Below are 20,012 nucleotides of genomic sequence, written 5' to 3'. Positions count from 1 at the left end.
TTTGGACTGTCAACTAGGAACAGGACACAGAAAGCTATATTTTAAAACATACTTTTATGTGGATGAAAGTATATTTCATGTGGATGATCTCAGGAATTTGGTATCAGACTAGTGAATTATGGAGAAGCTTGGCATTCAAGTTTGATATGAAGTGATGGTGGTGGTGGGGGAGGAAGGATTCTTGTACTTGGAGGTGGGACTTGGATTTTAGAGCAGCATCAATTTTGAGTGGAGACATGATTTGTCAGGTGTGACTGGGAAGTGGTGGTATTACAGGGAAGAACCAATTGTGACTCCAAGTTGGGTCTGTTTCTTTTATTTCTGAACCTTTGCTTCACATTGCTTTTGTTCCCTAAAAGGATACTGTCCGGACACAAAGATCGGCCTTGGGGAACCCTGCATCTTTGCCTGAATGTTAAACCAAAATGCCTTTGTTCTGGATCCTGTTCAGGAGTGGATAGCTATAGGAAGGAAGAAATTAACACATCCCCTCCCTATGGCTGGACATTTTCAGGAGATATTTGCTAGATTAATGGCCTTTTTACTTTACTTCCTCATCTCCCCTCATCTCTGTTCTATAAAAGAACCTGACATCCAGACCCTGATAATATGGTTATTTTGAGACATTAGTGTGCCATCTTCTCAGTCTGCTGCTTTCCAAATAAAGTTGTATTCCTTGCCTCAACACCTCATCTGTAGACTTATCGGCCTGTTGTGCTGCAGGCAAAGCAAGCTTAGACTTGGTAACAGTGGCAAAGTGAACAGCACTGGTCCCTAGGAGGTCCAGCAGCTGGGAAAGGAAGGTAGCAAATTAGAGGAGCCATCAGTGTGGAAATGAAAGATTGTAAACCAGAAGCCAGGCAGCTGCCATCCTCCACCATGACTTGTTTGCAGCTGCTGCTGCTGCTAAGTCGCTTCAGTTGTGTCCAACTCTGTGCGACCCCATAGACAGAAGCCCACCAGGCTCCACCGTCCCTGGGATTCTCCAGGCAAGAATACTGGATTGGGTTGCCATTTCCTTTTCCAATGCATGAAAGTGAAAAGTGAAAGTGAAGTTGCTCAGTCATGTCCAACTCTTAGTGACTCCATGGACTGCAGCCTACCAGGCTCCTCCGCCCATGGGATTCTCCAGGCAACAGTACTGGAGTGGGTTGCCAGTGCCTTCTCCAGAGCCACACATATCATAGGGCTTACATTGCTGAGTCTAACAATACTCCATCACAACAAAGTGTCCATAGAAAATGTACTGCCCAGGCTAAGGCTGGTGGGTTGGCAGTGAGGATGTGGGGGAAGCTTCTGCAGGAGTTCAGAGGGCAGGTGGGAGCTTCTAGAGGCAGCAGCAGAGGGAGAGAGCTGGCACTGTCCTCTGGAACTAAAAGGCTCTGTGCTTTCTATACATGTAATCAGCCTCAGAGTGTGCTAAGCCACTGGGGCCCTCTTTTCCTGTCCTAATGTTCCTTATGACCACATCCCTTTGGAGAAGAAGAAGTGGAGGACCATTGACCCTTAACATTTGACCCCAAATTAGTATATTGCTGTGGAAAGTTTTTATTGCTTTTATTTTAATATTTTTTCCTAGATAACAGTGATGGGATTTAGCTCATGGGTTGGTTTCTAGAAGGATATGTCTTCTCAGAAGATGACAGGATTTGAGGTGTTTCGACCCAAGTTGAGAAGTAAGCAGAGGAGAAGTGGTTTTTTTTAGGAACAATATGAAGTGTGTAGAAAGTACTCATACAAAAGGCCCAACAAGGCATATTTTCCTTGAAGCCATATAGCCCAGAGGCCCAATTTCACAAGCTAAATATGCATCTATAGTGCAGGTCTTTATGATACTACTAATAGGATGCTGGGATAAGAAAGATGTAAGAACAGCTCTAGAACCAAATCCTTAAGTTGAACTTGGAAATGAATGGTTAGATTGAGTTCAGGATATGACATCCCACTTCATTCATAAAGGGAATCAAAAGAAATTTGAAGAGGAATCTTCCTACACTAGTTGGTGGGAATATAAACTGGTGTAGCCACTAGGGAGAACAGTAAGGAGGTTCCTTAAAAGACTGAAAATAGAGCTACTATACGATTCAGCAATCCCACTCCTGGGCATATACCCAGAAAAGACAAAAATACTAATTCAAAGACAGCGGCATTATTTACAATATTCATGACATGGAAGCAACCTAAGTGTCCACTGATGGATGAATGGTTAAAGATGTGGTACTTATATACAGCAGAATATTACTCAGCCATAGAAAGAGTGAAAGAATGCCACGTGCAGCCATGTGAACGGACCTAGAGATGATCACACTCGGCAAAGTCAGTCAGAAAGAGAAAGACAGATACTAAGTGCTGTCATTTACACATGGAATCTAAAACATGATATAAAGCAACTTATTTACAAAACAGAAATGGACTCACAGACATAGAAAGCAAACTCATGGTTACCAAAGAGGAGAGGGGAGGAGGGATAACAGGGATAAACAGATACACACTACTATACATAAAATAAACAAGGACCTACTGTATAGCACAAGGAACTATATTCAGTATCTTGTAGTAAACTATAATGGAAAAGAATCTGAAACTTCTTTATATATGTATACGATATATATATATATATATATTATATATATAAAAGTGAATCATTTTGCTGTACACCGAAATAGAAATCAATTATACTTCAATTTTTTAATAGTTGCAAAGAAACTCTGTACTGAATACTAGATGGATTAAATATCTACTCAGGGAATAAAAACACAAGGGAAGTCCCATAAAAACTTTAGACTACCTAAATAAGAAAAAAAGAAAAAAAAAAAAAGCGCGACTTGAAAGATGCTTGCTGTTGTGTGATGAGGAGAAGATACCTGGGCTCTGCAGCGGGAGAGCCCTGGAGTGGCTCTTCCTGGTTGTTTGCACATCCCCACAACTCTTCAGCCTCTGTTCCCTCCCCTACTTCCTTCAAAAGGAGAAAAATAATGCCGAGCTCCTCCCACCTCCTTTCTAAAGCATCTAGTACTATCCATACACACAGTCCTTCAAAAATGGAAATTAATTACATTTATGATTTTAAAAATCCCAATTTCTGCCCAGATGTGGATGGAGATCAGGACAAGTTACTGCTTGTTAAGCTCACACGTCCTTAGTCTAGAGCTAGGGGTACCTAGCTCTAGAATGAATGAGCGAATGAATGAATGTTCATATTACAGTGAATATGTCACAATAAAATACAGTTGACATTTCAGCAGAGACCACGATTAAGCAACAAGACAATTACCAAACAGAAAGAATCCCAGGGAACTGTCCTATAAAATACCCAGAAAAGTACATTCAGCCTCATTTGGTTTTACAGCTTCCAACTAGTTCCTAGAATTTTGAGCCTGACTGCCTTTCTAGGAAAGTTGGAGGATGGCTGAAATGTAGAGTTCTGGTAAGCTTTCACAGTCACTGACCTTAGCATTGTAAACTCATTAATAGGAGAAAATCCCTTCTGTGTCAGGCAGAAGCTCAGAGTTTCATGCCCCTCTTAAAAGTGGAGGAAACATGGGCTAATAGTTTGTGAGCTAACTGCCTCCAAGATGGGAGGACAGCAGTGGCACTTTCAGGATTGATAGAGGCTCTCCTGGGATGCTGGCAGTCATGATTCTGAACCTGATCTCCAAGTGCGCTTCTCTATACGGGGCAGCCAGACTACTTAGGTCAGGTACTCAAGAACTGGAGGTACTGTCCCATTCTCCTCACCTCACTCCTTTCATGCTAAACCTAGAAGCTGCTGAAAGGCTTTTCACAAAGGCTATGTGATGCTTTCTGGAGTTTGGTCTTGTTTATTTGAGTCAGGTATTTTTTTCTAAATATTTAGTTCTTTAAAGTCAGAAATCACCTCCTTCTCTCCTTCCTGGCAGCCTCAGTGAGCACCACTGTGTGCCAGCCACTGTCGCATACATAGGGACACGGTTGTGAACAAGACAGTTCCAGCCCAGCTCTGGGGAGCCTGTAGTGTGCTGGGGAACTGGATGCGGGCAGCTCACTCCAGCTTCTCTCACACGCCCTGCCTCACAGCTGATCCGTTTAGGGCCTGGCCCTGGTGCCCCTCTGGAGGAGCAGTGCACCCTCACGGCCGCAGGAATAACCATTCTAGGATGCTCAGCAGACTCGAGACTGTCCCGGCCTGAGTGCGGCCGCTGCTCAGGGGTGCACTGCTCTTCTACCTCCTCATCAGCAGGTAGGCTCCCATGGCCTTTGAGAATAATCTCATCTCGCTGAGGCCCACCACGAATAGACCTAGAGTGGATGATGCACTACCTTTGCTTCGACGAGACATTTCGGAATAAAAATACTTACCACAGAGATGGAATACCATTGGTTTTCAGTCTAGTTCCTGATTTACTCATCAGGTGACTTGGAGTTTCCTCATCTAGAAAGTGAGGGTAACAACTGTACCTCTCACATTGGGACAGTTGCTAAGATCACATGAGTTAATACGTGGAATGATCTGGCACTCTGCCTGGCACATAGCAAGGGCTCCTTCAGTGTTGGCTCCTGCTATTTCTGCTCACCCTAACTGAAGGTCTCTGTGATGGCACATTTCTAAGACATTTTCCTGAGATGTGAGAAATGCTTCTTCAGTAGCTACAAAGGGCAGTTCAGAAATTATAGACATTTCCAAACTTCCTTGAGTACATTTCTTCATTTTCTACCTGTACAGATGAACAGATTAACCTGTACCCTGAGCCACTAAGATCGATGATACTAAGATACTAAGCACATCAGTAATTCACAACTCACAAGCCAAGTGAAACCCTAAGAGGATCAACGGAAGCATTCTCTGGGAGGAAACCTATGTTCTCTCTTCACCTCATTGTACTGAGGCAACTTCAGTAGCAAATGATGCTAGAACCCTGCTGCCCACACTTCATTAAATCTAGGCAGAAAACACAATGCCTCAGCTATTGAGGGGAGGAAGCTACAGGAGCCAGTGGAGCCTGAGGATGGTTGTGAGCTTGGCTGGAAAGGAGAAACAATTGGTGTGTGATTCAAGAAAATGGTTCAACAGAGAGAAGGGGTATGGGGAGGTCTCTGCAACCTACAGACACACTGTTACCTACCAGTTCTTTCTTCTTCATGCACTCCATGAGGATGATGAAGAGGTGCTGAGCTTGGGTTCGAGTGTATGTGAAAGTCTTCTGGATGGTTACCAATAGCTGGTCCCTCAAAGACTCATTTATAAGTCTGTAGTGAAAAAAAATGTTGAAAATGAGTTAACTCAGATCCTATCTAGTACATATTTTTGACAAGTATAGAATACAAGAAAACATTTATTTTAGATAGGAGCTTTTTCTTCCAGTATTTTTTTTCCACAGCAGTTATTTTATAATCTTTTTTTAGAAAGTACATTTGAAATTAAATCAATTTTTAAATCTCAGTACTTAAATGAGTAAAGAATGAAGATGGATTTGGTTATTTTTATGGTTCTCCTTTTTTTCTTTTATATGGCATATATCTAATGCCCTCTTGCTCAAGTGCTGTTATCAAAAAATACCTTCAATTAATCCTTTGCATCTTGGTAAAAACTTACTATATTACCTATTTGAAGGAGATTTAAATTTCAACTTCATGTCCAACTGTGGAAAGAAAAAAAGTATCTCAATGAGGGATTTTTGAGTAGTAATGAATGAGGAGAGATAGGACTTAAGTTTCCTCTAAAATCATTCCATGGAGATAGTAGCTGATCTGGTTCACAATTCAGGTCATTTTATTGTGCTGTTTACCAACAAAAGCCTGAACCATAAAGAGGTATCATATTGACCACTTTATTAAAAGATAGTTTTTGTATTATAGAAGTGTGAATTAAAGCAAGGAAGGTGCGTCATTATCAGTCAAAGCTTAATTATCTCTTGAATATGGAATAATCACAACTAATTTTAACTCTTTTATCAATAGACTGGTGAGAATGGGCTACCTCCACCAGCCATCAAATAGCTGGAATGAAAATTCACTTTATATTGATAGATACTATTCCAAATCAGGAAGATAAAACTGCTCCTCAGGACTAGGGACAAAATTATCATAATTTGGCTATCTTTTACAATTGACAAACCACCTTCACACAAGAAGTACTAACAACGCCTAGATAAAATAGTATACTATAATTATTATCTCATTTGGTACCTACAAAACACTTGATAGGCAAGAGATTTGTCCAATTCAAAAGGGAAGAACATTGTAGCCAGAAAGAGCCAGATACTTAAGACCATTAAAAAAACAAATGGCAAAACCAGAACCAGAACCCAGCTCTTCTGATTCCTTGCCTAGTGCTCTTTCCACTCCACCATGCTGCCTCACATGACACCGAGTGCAACGCAAGTGTGCTTGTACACCTCTTGGTGAACACCTCTCTTCATCACAGTGGCTACTTACACAGGGAATTATGATATTACTGACCTGCTGTGCTCCAGGACTGAAGATTCACTTAGACTCACTAAGCTGGATACTATGGTGACCCTACTTTGAGGTGAGTGCATTCCTAATGACAGATTTATACCAAGGACCCTGGAATGTCATTCAGCTCAGTGGAGGATTGTGTTACCCCTTTTGCCCCACAGGAAGATTTATACCATGAACATACACATTCAGAAAAAGAGAATGACCCAGATAAAGTTGAAAAATGATACCAAATCCTCACAAGATTACTGAATTATTCCATAGGACTCCATAGCCTTGGGTGTAGACCAGTTTCAAGGCATTCATTCATTCGTTCATATTCACTTGACAATTGCTTAGTGGTATCTATTTAGTGCCAGACACTGTGATGAATGCTAAGGCTACAGAGATAAATGAGATATACACACTCACAACCAATTGATTTTCTAGAAGAGTCAAGACATGAGATATACCTGGGCATATGTCTACTTGACAGGTAACCTGGTGGGCGAGTCTAGAGATTTTTGCAATATAAAGTGTACATAAATGTTACACATGATTGACAACAGAAGAGACTCTTCTGATTAGCCACTTGATAGATTCAATCATTCATCTGCAGGTGTTTAATTCTGACAACAACTCAAAATTTGTTTTCTATTGCTAACTGTTTGTAATGAAATCCCAGTTCTCTGAGGTCATTAACTTTTGAGGGATCTGTCTGTCACTGGTAAGTAATTTGTCACTCTGTAAAAACTGAGAAATGATGTGCAACTTGGCTGATTGTGGGCCTTGGTGGTTAGGAGAGCTAAAGACACTAAGCATCTTATACTTTCTAGTCCAATTTCACAACTGACTAAAATTGTGGCTTTGGTTAAATCATTTAGCAACAGAACCCACAGAGTTCTACCTCTAGAAGTACAAGAATTCACCAGTTGGTGTTTTCCAAAGTGTAGGATAATTGTTACTGTTGGAGCAGAGATGGATGTAGGTGAAACAAAGGTGATATGATCCTTTCAAAGCAGTAAGTTATATTCAGTAAACATTAAATAACTGCCATTCCTGGTTAACTTCTTTTTCTATCCTCCGACTGCATCAAGGGGAAAATTTCATTTCTGTTGCTTCTTTGCCTATAACAGCTCACAAACGCTTGCAAATCCCCCCTTTTGGCAGAGAAATAACAGGTTTTAGATTGCACATTCTTTGCAGAGAATTTAATAACACTGTGTTTAAAAAGATACTGTATGACAGCTTGACGTGTTCATAGTGCATGGTTTATGACTCACAACGGGTTTCACTGAGATAATCTCATTTAATCTTCATAACAGTATGTGAGAAAGGAAGGTATCAATTCCAGTTCCAGAGGAGAAGACTGTGGTCCTAAGAGGTTAGATGTCGTGTACAAAGTCACAAAGCTTGATGATTGCTGTGCTTTAGTTGGGTCTATTGAGTCCAGCCTTTCTTCTATGGTATTGCTTTTCCTCACTGAAATCTATAAATGTCTTTCACTTTCCTAATCATCTGCACTGGAGGTAGAAATTTGAGTGTATTTGTTGTAGGAAATTGCTTTTCTTTGGTTTGACATGGAGAATATCTGAAGGAAATCAGACAAGATTGGAGAAGACAAGGGGAAACTGGTAAATGTGGACAGTGGCAAAGTGCATTTATTGTAATACCTTGAAGATGACATTTGCTTCTAATTGTCCACAAATATTTTTAATGCTGACACAGATGTCTTCCATTTGGCACAAATTCTTACACACCCTTCTTATTTTGTGACTACCTCCTTATGATACTGGGAGACCTACTTTCTGGAAATTATTACTTTCTTAGCTCTTTGCAATTTTTTTCCTGCACAACATTGGAATAATTTAAAAATCTTGACTACTATATTTAATCATGAGCAAAAATAGAAATAGCCCATTTTAGACTTCTTTTTATGGCACTAGAATGGTGATTGAAATTTTTTTTGACACCAAAACATGGTCAATTATTATATAAAATTTTAGTTCTAGATCTGGGTCTTTGACAAAATCTTGACTATTTATGGAAACTGTTGATTTGTGGCTCCATATGTACCAGTGCTATTTTTGGTAAACCTCAAATTAGAAGGTTTTCTGATTTAGGAAGTGTAGTTACTGAAGTGAGGAAAATCTCTACACTCTGGCATTTGTGTCTCCATTTAAATGCTGTACTTGTGATCTGCAGCTTTTCAGATGAGTCACAGGGTTATTTGAAATAGGTCAGTGTTTATTCAAAGCTCGAAGTAACCAATACAACTTCCCACGGTTTGCTATTAGTATTCTGTTCAAATGCTGGCAATTTAACCCACATGGACATATTTTTCTCAGAATGAATTTAATTATCTGCAATATCAAAGTTTTGTTCCTAGATTTAAAAATTGGAATGCATTTAGAGTTCAATGGGACTCGATAACTAGGCTTAGGCTAATGGCTTTCGGGGAAGGAGACCTTCTCATGCCCCCACAGACACTCTATTAACTTATTCAGATACAATATGAGAAAATTTTACTTGTATAAAGAATGATTGTTAATAATATCACAATTTGATACTTACAAACTATCATTTCTCATGGAATCTTTAAAAAAAGAAATTTTATCATTTGCTTAAAGTGAAAGTGAATTACTAAATTCAACATTAAAGAGCAGAAAAAGTTTACATCTTGTCTAAGGTCACAGAGACTAGTATTTTTCTCTTCTTCTTGTCCCTTTTTTACTTTTTCTTCTTTACCAACAATTATAATTCCCAAATGGATGGGGTCACAGGTAACAGCATAATTCTTCTCAAAGAAGCAGGACAGCATCATGAATAAAAGCATCGTGGTCACCAGGGGCAGGCTACCTGGAGTTCAACTGTCACTTGCTAGCTGTGTGATCTTGTGCAACTTACTTAGTATTTCCATGTCATATTTTTTGTATATGTAAAATAGGGACTATAATAGTACTTATCTCATAGACTTATGAATATTAAATGGATTAACTTTGCAAAATGCTTACAAACGTGACTGATACACAGCAAGTCTTACGTAAGCATTTGCTATTATTAAAGCACAGTCCTACAGGGACTTCCCTGGAGGTCCAGCGGTTAGGATTCCGTGCTTCCACTGCAGGGGGCCTGGGTTCAATCCCCAGGTGAGGATCCTGAATGCCACATAGCATGGCCAAAAAAAAAACCCCAAAAAACAAAAAAAAAAACCAAGCACAATTCTACAGTGCTCCTTGGGAGGGTCACTAACCAGTTCCTCTTGTCAAGAAGCACAACCAGGGGCTGGGGCCTCTGTGTGTTATACATAGCTCTTTCTTGGGGTCAACAGGGCTCCGCATACCTTCGGAGAGGTCAGAGATCACCATTCTTTCTTACATTTCAGGTAGAGATACTTAGATTTGGAGGCTTTATGATAATGGAAGTTTGCAAACACCCCATGCAGGCATCTAAACATCCATTCAATTCACTCAATAAACAATATTGGTGCTTACTATGTGAAAGGCAATAAGGCTAGGGGTAGAGAAATGAATAGTATTTAGTCCTAGCTACAAGTAACTCACAAGATTGTAAATCACATATTCTGGTCATTTATTAACAGGTAACACACTCCAAATTTAGGAATGTAAAACAGCATTTATTTATTGTGATGATAATTTAAGAATTCAGGCAGAGTACAGCGGAGGTGGCTCATCTTGCTCAAATGGCACCAACAAATCACTAATTGGTTTCTTCTCTATCCTCCTCTACTACATTCCCTGCTGCTGCTGCTGCTAAGTTGCTTCAGTCGTGTCCGACTCTGTGCGACCCCACAGACAGCAGCCCACCAGGCTCCCCCGTCCCTGGGATTCTCCAGGCAAGAACACTGGGGTGGGTTGCCATTTCCTTCTCCACTACATTCCCTAGTGTTGATCTAATGGTTCCCTTACAAGGCAAATATGATTCTGTGACATCCTTCTTAAAACCCTAAAATAGTTTCCCATTACTAGCAATATAACATCTCAACTTACACATGGCATTTAAGACTTACGGTCGCTCTCCAGGCTAGGCGCATCCCCTGCCACTCTCTCACACATATTCTATGAAACACTATTATCATCTGAACACACCAGACTCTTGCATGTTTCTACATCCTTCAACTTCCTGCTTGAAATACTCTCTACATCTGATCCCATCACTCAAACTCATCATTCGTAATTCAGCTCCAAGTCCACCTCCTGTGTGAAAATCTCTGATTGCCACTCTATTGATGTTCTGATAGCACTGGATACTTACTAATTACTATAATTATTAGGCTGCATGGAAATTATTTATTAACATGTATGTAGGTTATGCACACCTTGAAGGAGTGAATGCATCTTAACAGTGCCTGTATCTAAGCTCTAGCAGAGTGCACAGTTCAATATTGGTTCTAGAAGAATGTTTGTGGGTTGACTGAGGGAATGAGAGGCCACCTGTTTTGTGGCAGTTGACCAGGTGGTCTTCCCCACTCCCCTGTGCTCTTTGTGTTGGTATGAACTTCAAATATGTTTGGGAGAATGGAAGAAGTGGCATAGGGTTTTCTCCCTGCAGCAATCTGATTTTCTTGATTCTTTTTTTAAAAAATCAGATTCCCCTCTGAGAACTATACTAGGCCTCTGTGAGTTTTCTTTAATCTCACATGATACTTAGGAAGAAAGTGGCCACCAAACTCTAAAGCCTATATTTGGTTCTAATTCTGAAGGCTGTTTCCCCCTTGGAGTAGCTTTGTTGCCCTTGTCAGGAGCTTATGCACTGCTTCCCTTATGATGCTTAGGGCGATGTCTTGCCCCTAAGAGTGCTCAATAACTGTTTGAAGACTTTAAGGCTTTTGGTGATATCAAGATAAATTTCCTTTACATAGACTCTTGGTGTTTTTAAATTCCGTCTGTAGCAATTATATGACATAAAATCAGCTCATTGGGGAAATAATAGAGGCTGCGTGTGCAGAGCAAGTGCCCGCAGGCTCCCACAATGCTCAACCCTGGGATCCCGGCCCGCTTGCCTACCTGCCATGGCCGACAAGGAAGCGGCCTTTGATGATTCAGTAGAAGAATGTGTGATCAACGAAGAATATAAAATATGGAAAAAGAACACCCCTTTTCTTTACGATTTGGTGATGACCCATGCTGTGGAGTGGCCTAGCCTAACTGCACAGTGTAACCAGACCAGAAGGGAAAGATTTCAGTATTCATCGACTTGTCCTGGGGACACACACGTCAGATGAACAAAACCACCTTTGACAGTCAGCGTGCAGCTCCCTAAAGATGATGCTCAGTTTGATGCTTCACACTACGACAGTGAAAAAGGAGAATTTGGAGGTTTTGGCTCGATTAGTGGAAAAATTGAAATAGAAATCAAGATCAACCATGAAGGAGAGGTAAACGGGGCATGCTATAAGCCCCAGAACCCTTGCATCATTGCAACAAAGACTCCATCCAGTGATGTTCTTGTTTTTGACTATACAAAATATCCTTCTAAACCAGACCCTTCTGGAGAGTGCAACCCAGACTTGTGTCTCCGTGGACATCAGAAGGAAGGCTACGGGGTTTCTTGGAACCCAAATCTCAGTGGGCACTTACTGAGTGCTTCAGATGACCACACCATCTGCCTGTGGGACATAAATGCTGTTCCAAAGGAAGGAAAAGTTGTGGATGTGAAGACCATCTTCACAGGGCACACGGCAGTAGTAGAGGATGTCTCCTGGCGTCTGCTCCATGAGTCCCTCTTTGGGTTGGTTGCTGATGATCAGAAACTCATGATCTGGGATACTCCTTCAAACAATACTTCCAAACCAAGCCACTCAGTTGATGCTCACACTGCTCAAGTGAACTGCCTTTCTTTCAGTCCTTATAGTGAGCTCATTCTTGCCACAGATCAGCTGACAAAACTGTTGCCCTGTGGGATCTGAGAAATCTGAAACTAAAGTTGCATTCCTTTGAATCACATAAGGATGAAATAGTCCAGGTTCAGTGGTCACCTCACAATGAGACTATTTTGGCTTCCAGTGGTATTGATCATAGACTGAATGTCTGGGATTTAAGTAAAATTGGAGAGGAACAATCCCCAGAAGATGGGCCACCAGAGTTGTTATTTATTCACGGTGGTTACACTGCCAAGATATCTGATTTCTTCTGGAATCCCAACGAACGTTGGGTAATTTGTTCTTTATCAGAAGATAATATCATGCAAGTGTGGCAAATGGCAGAGAACGTTTATAATGATGAAGACCCTGAAGGAAGTGTGGCTCCAGAAGGACAAGGATTTAGAACATGTCTGCATTTGTGATCCTTAGACTCCCCTTTCCTTCCGTTCAACTTTGAGATTGATTTAACACTGGTTTTGAGACAGAGACTTTGGTTATCCCTCCATAATAAGTTCTATCAACAATGTTATTAGTTCAAACAGAAGGTGTTTTCTAAATATTAACTGGGGGCTTCTTGATTCAGCAGAGCCACAGACTTATATTTAAATATTCTTTAGGAATTTTCTAGTAACAGAGGTCTAAAAGTAGCCACAAAAAGGGGAATATTGTGTGTGGTGATTTTTCTTCTTATGCTATAGTCCCAAGTTTTTCAAACTCATTTAACTAAAGGCTAGAGTGAGTAAGAAATACAGCCAAGTGAGGTAGGTGTCTGAGCCATGAAGTATAAATACTACAAGATGTTGTTTTTATTCAGGAAATAGGGGAGATTCAAGTCATACAAACTCCTACAGCTGAACTTTCCAGGATGCACATTTCCTTACACAGACCAGTCTCTTCTCAGTTTCTTCATTTAAGTCAAAACAATGTGTTCCTCTTTCCCCATATATTTTTGCGTGTTAGTGTATTTCTTGAGCTGTTTTCATATTATTTCTTTCCTTTCAGTGAAATGGTTTTTTAAAAACACTTGTGACCACCAACTTGTAAGGATGTATGCTTTTACCTGACAGTTATACCACAGGTAGACTGTCCAGTTAAGTTGAGAAGAATGAATCAATAGCTTGTATTTGTTTTTAAAATTAAATTAATCCTGGATAGGAGTTGCTTTTTTTTTTTTTTTTAAAGGAGTTAGTCCTCGACCACTAGTTTAATACCATCTATATTCTGGGTGACCTGCTTCACCAGCAGGCCTGTTACTCTCCTTGACTAACTGTGTAAGTGGGTATAATGCAATAAGTTGCTTTTCTATATAAAAAAATCAACTCACTGTGATAACCATAATGGAAAAGAATATGAAAAATTATATATATATATTTACTGAACCACTTTGCTGTAAAGTAGAAATTAACACAACATTGTAAATCAACTATACTTCAATAAAATAAAATTTAAAAATCAACTCAACATACATCTACATTTTTTTTTCAACTAATTTCAGGTCAGACATAGAAGGGGTGAGGTCAGTTTTGCAATCTTTGGAGTGGGTTGCCATTTCCTTCTCCATCTATAGAGGATAGAATATTATAATTAAGGCTCTGTGATATGGTGCTTCTGGCTGGAATCTAGTTCTTTCATTTACTAGTTGAGGGACCTGAGGCAGGTTATTCCATCTCTTTAATCCTCCATCTCCTTATGTGTTGAAAGGGGATAGACTACGTCTTCATAGATTGATACATTCAGAAAAAAGGCTTCCCAGATGGCGCTAGTGGTAAAGAGCCCACCTGCCAATGCAGGAGACTTAGGAGATGTAGGTTTGATCCCTGGGTCGGAGAAAGGCATGGCAATCCACTCCAGCATTCTTGCCTGGAAACTCCCATGGACAGAGAAGCCTGGAGTGCTACAGTAGTCCACTGGGTCTTAAAGAGTGGGACATGACTGATGCCACTTAGCACACATGCACACACACAAACTTAGAAAAAAAGATCAGGTATATAAAGCACCTAGCACTGTTTCTTGTACTTAAGAGGTGCTCAATAGTAAGCAGTTTTTTGTTATTATTAAATACCCCAGGGGCTTTCACACCTGCAAAGAATCCTAATAATGCCCAGATCAGGGGTGAAGCAAAGTACTGGGTATGCAAGTTAGCTGAGGAGACAAATTCTATGGAGAAAAGAAAAATTGCAGTATTTCTAATATAAAAGTTGGATGGAGCAGGTCTGTGAATGGGATGGAAAAGGCTATAATTCAAGACCACTTAGAAGGGTATCAGTGAAGAGAATTCATTAGCTCATATTAAATTCTCTAGGCCTGAATATTGGAGTGGGTAGCCCTTCCTTTCTCCAGGGGATCTTCCCAACTCAAGGATTGAACCCAGATCTCCCACACTGCAGGTGGATTCTTTACCAGCTGAGCCACAAGGGAAGCCCAAGAATACTGGAGTGGGTAGCCTATCCCTTCTCCAGCAGATCTTTCTAACCCAGGAATCAAACCGGGGTCTCCTGCATCATAGGCGGATTCTTTACCAACTGAGCTATCAGGGAAGCCCTCATCAGTGTCCAGTAAAAACAAACAAGTGATGCTAAGATAACCTAAAGCCACTATTCTCGATAATTTTACATCATCTTGAAGTCTTAGGATCATAACTCTTACTTGACCTAGATCTCCTCCTGAATCTTATATTTTGATACTTCTGGAAGACTCCAGAAATATGTGTGTTCTAGGAAACATGCTAATCTGAAAATCCTGCTGAGGAATTTGAAGTTCAGGATAAAAGAATGATACAACTTCACAACAACCACTTTACAGATGAAGAATCTGAAGTCTGCAGAGTTAAATTGACTCATTAAAGATTATAAGCTGAAAGCATCAGAGCTGGGTTTAAAGGACAAAAGAATCAGGAGGAATGATCTTTGATAATAAATTATACTAATCTAAATATACAGTCTCAATTCAGTGGTTTGTTTAAATGACTAGACCCAAGAAGAGATTTCTTCTGTTGTATCACTGAGACAGGATTTTAGATATCTTATGCGTAAGGAGACTGAGGAATGTGATTTCAAGGATCCACCACCACTCTCTCAGAGTTACTTTCTTAACTTAGCAGATGCCCAAAATTCCTTTTAGTTAATTAAAAGGCGAATATTTTACTCAATAATTAGAAGCCCTGAGAATACCTCTTGGGATAAGTGATATTTAACATTAAATTCACTTAGCTGTAACTGACTGATATTGATGGTTTTCAGGAAGAACTATCTGACTAGGAAGTTGGAGAAGATATGAATAGAATGCAGAAAAGAGACCAACAGACAGAAATTACTTTGCCCAAGCTTTTACTGAGGATCAGCTTCAGATACAAATGGCTTCTATCAGCTAAGACCTATTAGAAATAGTACCTCTGATCCTGTTTGCACATCTAACCGAAAAAAGTTGTTTATCTATGCTTTTCCTGAGGGTTTCCATCTAGCAATGTCAGGTAATTTAGACAGATCTTCAAGAAGCTGCCTATTACTGGGCAATGCACATACCTTGATAGCATAGTCTGCTCTCTGGCAAATTCCACCTACCACTTCCCATAGAGTGATGTGTTTACATTCTTTCTTTCTACCTGCCTACCTACCTGTCTGTCTGTCTGTCTATCTCTCTACTTTTTTAAACCCACTCTACAATCCTGAGCCAGACATATTAAACAGAAGGCATAGATACGTATACAAAAGGAGACAGAAGTAGGTGGTGAGTTGGGGTTGAGGGTGGTGGTAAGAGAAGCAATTAATACATTTCATAAAACAAAGTTTGTGCTATACATCTTATATTTGGCACTTCATAAAGACAGATTAATCTCAGAAAATCCTAACTAGACTGTAACTCCATGGATGCATGGATTACATGTTAATATAAAGGAGTACTTGTGGACTCCTTCTCTCTATGTCCATGGAGATGCTGAAGACCGAGGCTTTTGCTCTGCCCTTCTTATCTTTATTTCCCTCACCCGTCTCCTTTTCCCCTTGTACATCACCTTTAAAAATGTTATACATGTTTATTATGTTTATTACTTATTATCTATCTAACCTTGCTAAAATTTAAAATGTAAGCTCCACAACAGCAAAAATGTTTGTTTATTTGGCTCACAAGTATGTTTTTGACCACATCTAGAATAGTGCCTGGAACATGGTACGTGTCCAAAAATATTGGATGCCTGAGTACGTGATGTTGGTTGGATATAAGAATGTAATTTAAAAATGAAGGGAACAATTTCTAATAACAGTGGAAATCTGTCAGACATTCAAGGGTTCTCAGTGCGGTAGAATCCAATTATAGAAATGTCAGAGCTGTGCTAGCTATTAGCCACATGTGGCAATTCAAACTTACATTTATTACAATGAAATAAAATTTAAAATCCAATTTCTTAGTCACTCCAGCCACAATTCAATGGCTCAGTGCCTATCTGATTGGACAGCAGAGATATAGGACATTTCCATCATCACAGAAAGTTCTATTGGACAGCGCTGCTCTTGAGGCAGACAGAGGTGCCAAATCCTCAGCCTGAGGCATGGATCTACCAGGACGTTAAGGTGGAAAATCCTGAACAGTGTTGGTGGCATCTCTACAATGTCTCTTCTTCCCCTTGCCTTTGGTTATGAATGTGCCCAAGAGTTGAAATTGAATTGTTGCCACAGGATACAGGGACTGCCACATGGTCAGGTAGCTTCTCTGTTGCCAAAATTGTAAGGAAAAAACATACTCTGATTTCATTCCAAGTGAAATCCCATCAGTGAATACTGCACATAGCCAAGCAAGAGGAACAGTCAAACTTTTATTGTCTTAGGCCCTGTATAAAAGACAGAATGAGAGCTGGCTTGAGATGTATAGGCTCCTTGGGCAGGCAAAAATGTTGGCACCTCTTCAACTGACCTGCTTTAAATGCTGGTCCAATGTTTAATTCAAAGGAGAAGTTAACCAGCATGCAAAGCAAGAGGGAGAATATGGAAGCTGGGTGCAGACCCCTCTGTTGTCAGGAGTAACTCAGATCTGAGGCAAGCAAACCTCCTGCAGTTCCTGGATCTCATTTTCCTAGGAGACAAGACATGCAGCTCCTAAGAGCCGACATTCCAGCCACATCTGCCTGGACAGACCACTCGAGCTGTTTGATGCTGAACTTTCCTCACCTCTCCTCAATTTCCTCATTCATAAAATTGAGATAATCATCATAGCTAACTCAAAATGTTTATGAAATAAAGTGTCTAGATCAGGCTCTTGTATGCAGATCTTTATAAAAAGAGCAACTTAATCCCTCAAGCATGCACTTGTGGGGAGGGTCAGGGATGTGGAGGAAAAGAAATGTGAGTAGCTCAGTCATGTTTGACTCTTTGCGACTCTATGGACTGTAGCCCACCAGGCTTCTCTATCCATGGGGATTCCCCAGGCAAGAATATTGGAGTGGGTTGCCATACCCTTCTCCAGGGGATCTCCCCAATCCAGGGATCAAACCCGGGTCTCCCACATTGCAGGCAGATTCTTTACCATTTGAGCCTCCAGGGAAGCCTGGAGAAAAAGGAATAGGAAATACCAATTCTCTTCTAAAGTAATTTGTCAAAATATTCCTTCTAACCCCACATCCTACACTATGAGATGTTGGGACAAATGTAATTTTATCTATTTTTGTATGTATTCTGTGATGAATTAGTTCCTAGCTTAAAAAAAAAGTTATTCTTTTTCTAGCAAATTATCCATTGGCAATTGCACTTTGTCCCTCAGTTCAGCTCCAAACATCACCCCACAATAAAGAGCTTCCTGTTGTTCATATCCTGTTTATTATGCTTGTGTGAAAAGGCTCATCTCATTGGGTAATTTAAACACTGATGTGCTTCACAGTGTTGATAAAAATTGACTTATTTACTAAGCATCTTTTAGGCAGATAAGTTTCTTATTTTTCCCTTGGTTTCATAATTCAGTGTGCTGCTTGATGACTGCCTGGTAGTAATCTATGCAGGCTACTTACAAGATTTTGTTTTTATTCTAGAATAAGAGTAGACATCTGTGATATTTTGACTATAGTTTTCCTTCTTTGCACCATTGCTAATCTATCACAGTAATCTTTCTTCTGAGTCCAGATGTGGTCTCAGAATCATTCTCAACACATCATTCTACGGCGTCTCTATCAGTTGATTATTGTTGACACTCAAAATAAAAACTTGTCATCCCCCCAGCAGAGATTATAAAATCTCAAATATATTATCAAACGGGGAAAATGAAGATCATAGGGTCAAAGAGCTCCAAACATTAGCTGATCTCCAAGATACTGAACTATGGTTTCCATGGTTTTAGAGAAGCTGATTTTTAGTTTTTTACTTAAGACCTTTAGGGGTCACTGCTCATGGATGGACACTTCATTCACATTGAATAAATCCCAAAACACAATGAACTTGTATATCAACTCAAGAATGATTGTCCAACAATTAGGACAGCAAAGGAAAAGCTTTATTGAAGCTGAATGGAGACTTTTCTGGACGACAGAAGTATAAACTTGTGTTAACCTTGGAGTCCTACTTCAGTGCATCTTTAGTGCTTCTCTGGATGAAGAAGCTTTTATAAGAAGGCAGCTACTGCTGTAAATAGTTTTCATAAATCCTGTGGTTCATAATCAACATCTGAGAATCACACAGGGAGTCTGACGAAAATCCATTAAGAACATCCCAAACATTATCTATTATTAATGATACAACTGGGTGAGATGTTAATACACTGTATTTTTAGCAGCTGCAGGTTCTAATGTCCGCCAGATTGATTCAGAATTCCTTTCCTCTAAGGTAGAAGGATTAAATACCAGGACAGTTTATTATCTATACCTAACTCAGATAATTCTTAAATGTATTTGTTGGTTTTAAAGCTCTCATGAGACAGAAACTATGCACTGACCTTCAGAAAGAAAAGTTTTCTAGAAATTAGGTGGGTAAAGAAATGTCATGTCAATCCTATTATAACTGAATCACTTTGCTGTACAGCAGAAATTAATACAACATTGTAAATCACCTGTGCTTCAATAAAATAAGTTTTTAAAAAGTTTCTGAAAGTGTTGGCCATGGACCCTCTCATTGGAACCACCTGGGGTTTTGGTTTCAAATACAGTTTCCTGCATTCCAGCCCAGCTACACTGAATCAGGATACTTAGGGGACTGTCTTTTATTGCTTTCCAAGTGATTCTCAGCCATGCCCAAATGTGACGACCACATGCTTATTCGGAGTGTTTTCTATGTAACAAACGGCTGAGAGTCAGCTAAGCAAATCTCAGAGGAACACAACTGATACCTCTGAAGTCTTCACTTGCACTGATGCGCTGTCTGAAAGTTGTGGGCAGTGGTTCCCTAAAAAAGACTTCTTTATGGTGATGGATTACCCAGCTCTGTTTTTCTCCTGTTTGCTCTTTATTTCAAGGCACATTTCCCCAGCTTACAGTTGAGCAATTCTAAAGTAAATTTAATCAATATAGAGAATGTATTGGTCAATTTAGATCAATAAAAGTTTTCACTGGCACTTTCCTCAATAAATTATCTAGATTTTTTTTTAAAGTTAATCCTTCATTATCCCCACGTAGACATGGATGGATCAAAGAGCAAACTCTAAGAAAAAAAATATTTATTTTATTTTGCACTTGCCTAAACAAACAAAGCTAGTCTAGCCTTGTGGAACTTAGATACAATGACATAAGTATCCACATATC

General features: G+C 39.8%; 1 protein-coding gene and 1 pseudogene across 10 annotated transcripts in view; one reads left to right on the top strand and one right to left on the bottom strand.

The window, feature by feature from the left end:
* The window catches only part of TRPM3 (transient receptor potential cation channel subfamily M member 3), a 599,217-nt gene that overhangs the window by 194,084 nt on the left and 385,121 nt on the right, over positions 1-20,012 (bottom strand). For all 10 annotated transcript variants that reach the window (XM_042243350.1, XM_042243355.1, XM_042243351.1 and 7 more), the window contains one exon: positions 5,103-5,226. In XM_042243350.1, the coding sequence (XP_042099284.1) occupies positions 5,103-5,226 (124 nt within the window). The remainder of the gene's footprint in view (positions 1-5,102; positions 5,227-20,012) is intronic.
* Positions 11,439-12,723, top strand: LOC114112982 (histone-binding protein RBBP4-like; annotated as a pseudogene).

The sequence above is a fragment of the Ovis aries genome, chromosome 2 (assembly GCF_016772045.2).
Source record: "Ovis aries strain OAR_USU_Benz2616 breed Rambouillet chromosome 2, ARS-UI_Ramb_v3.0, whole genome shotgun sequence".
NCBI classification, from domain to species: Eukaryota; Metazoa; Chordata; class Mammalia; order Artiodactyla; family Bovidae; genus Ovis; species Ovis aries.
The sequence above is the reverse complement of the archived record's forward strand: the minus strand, read 5'-3'. Positions and strand labels throughout refer to the sequence as shown.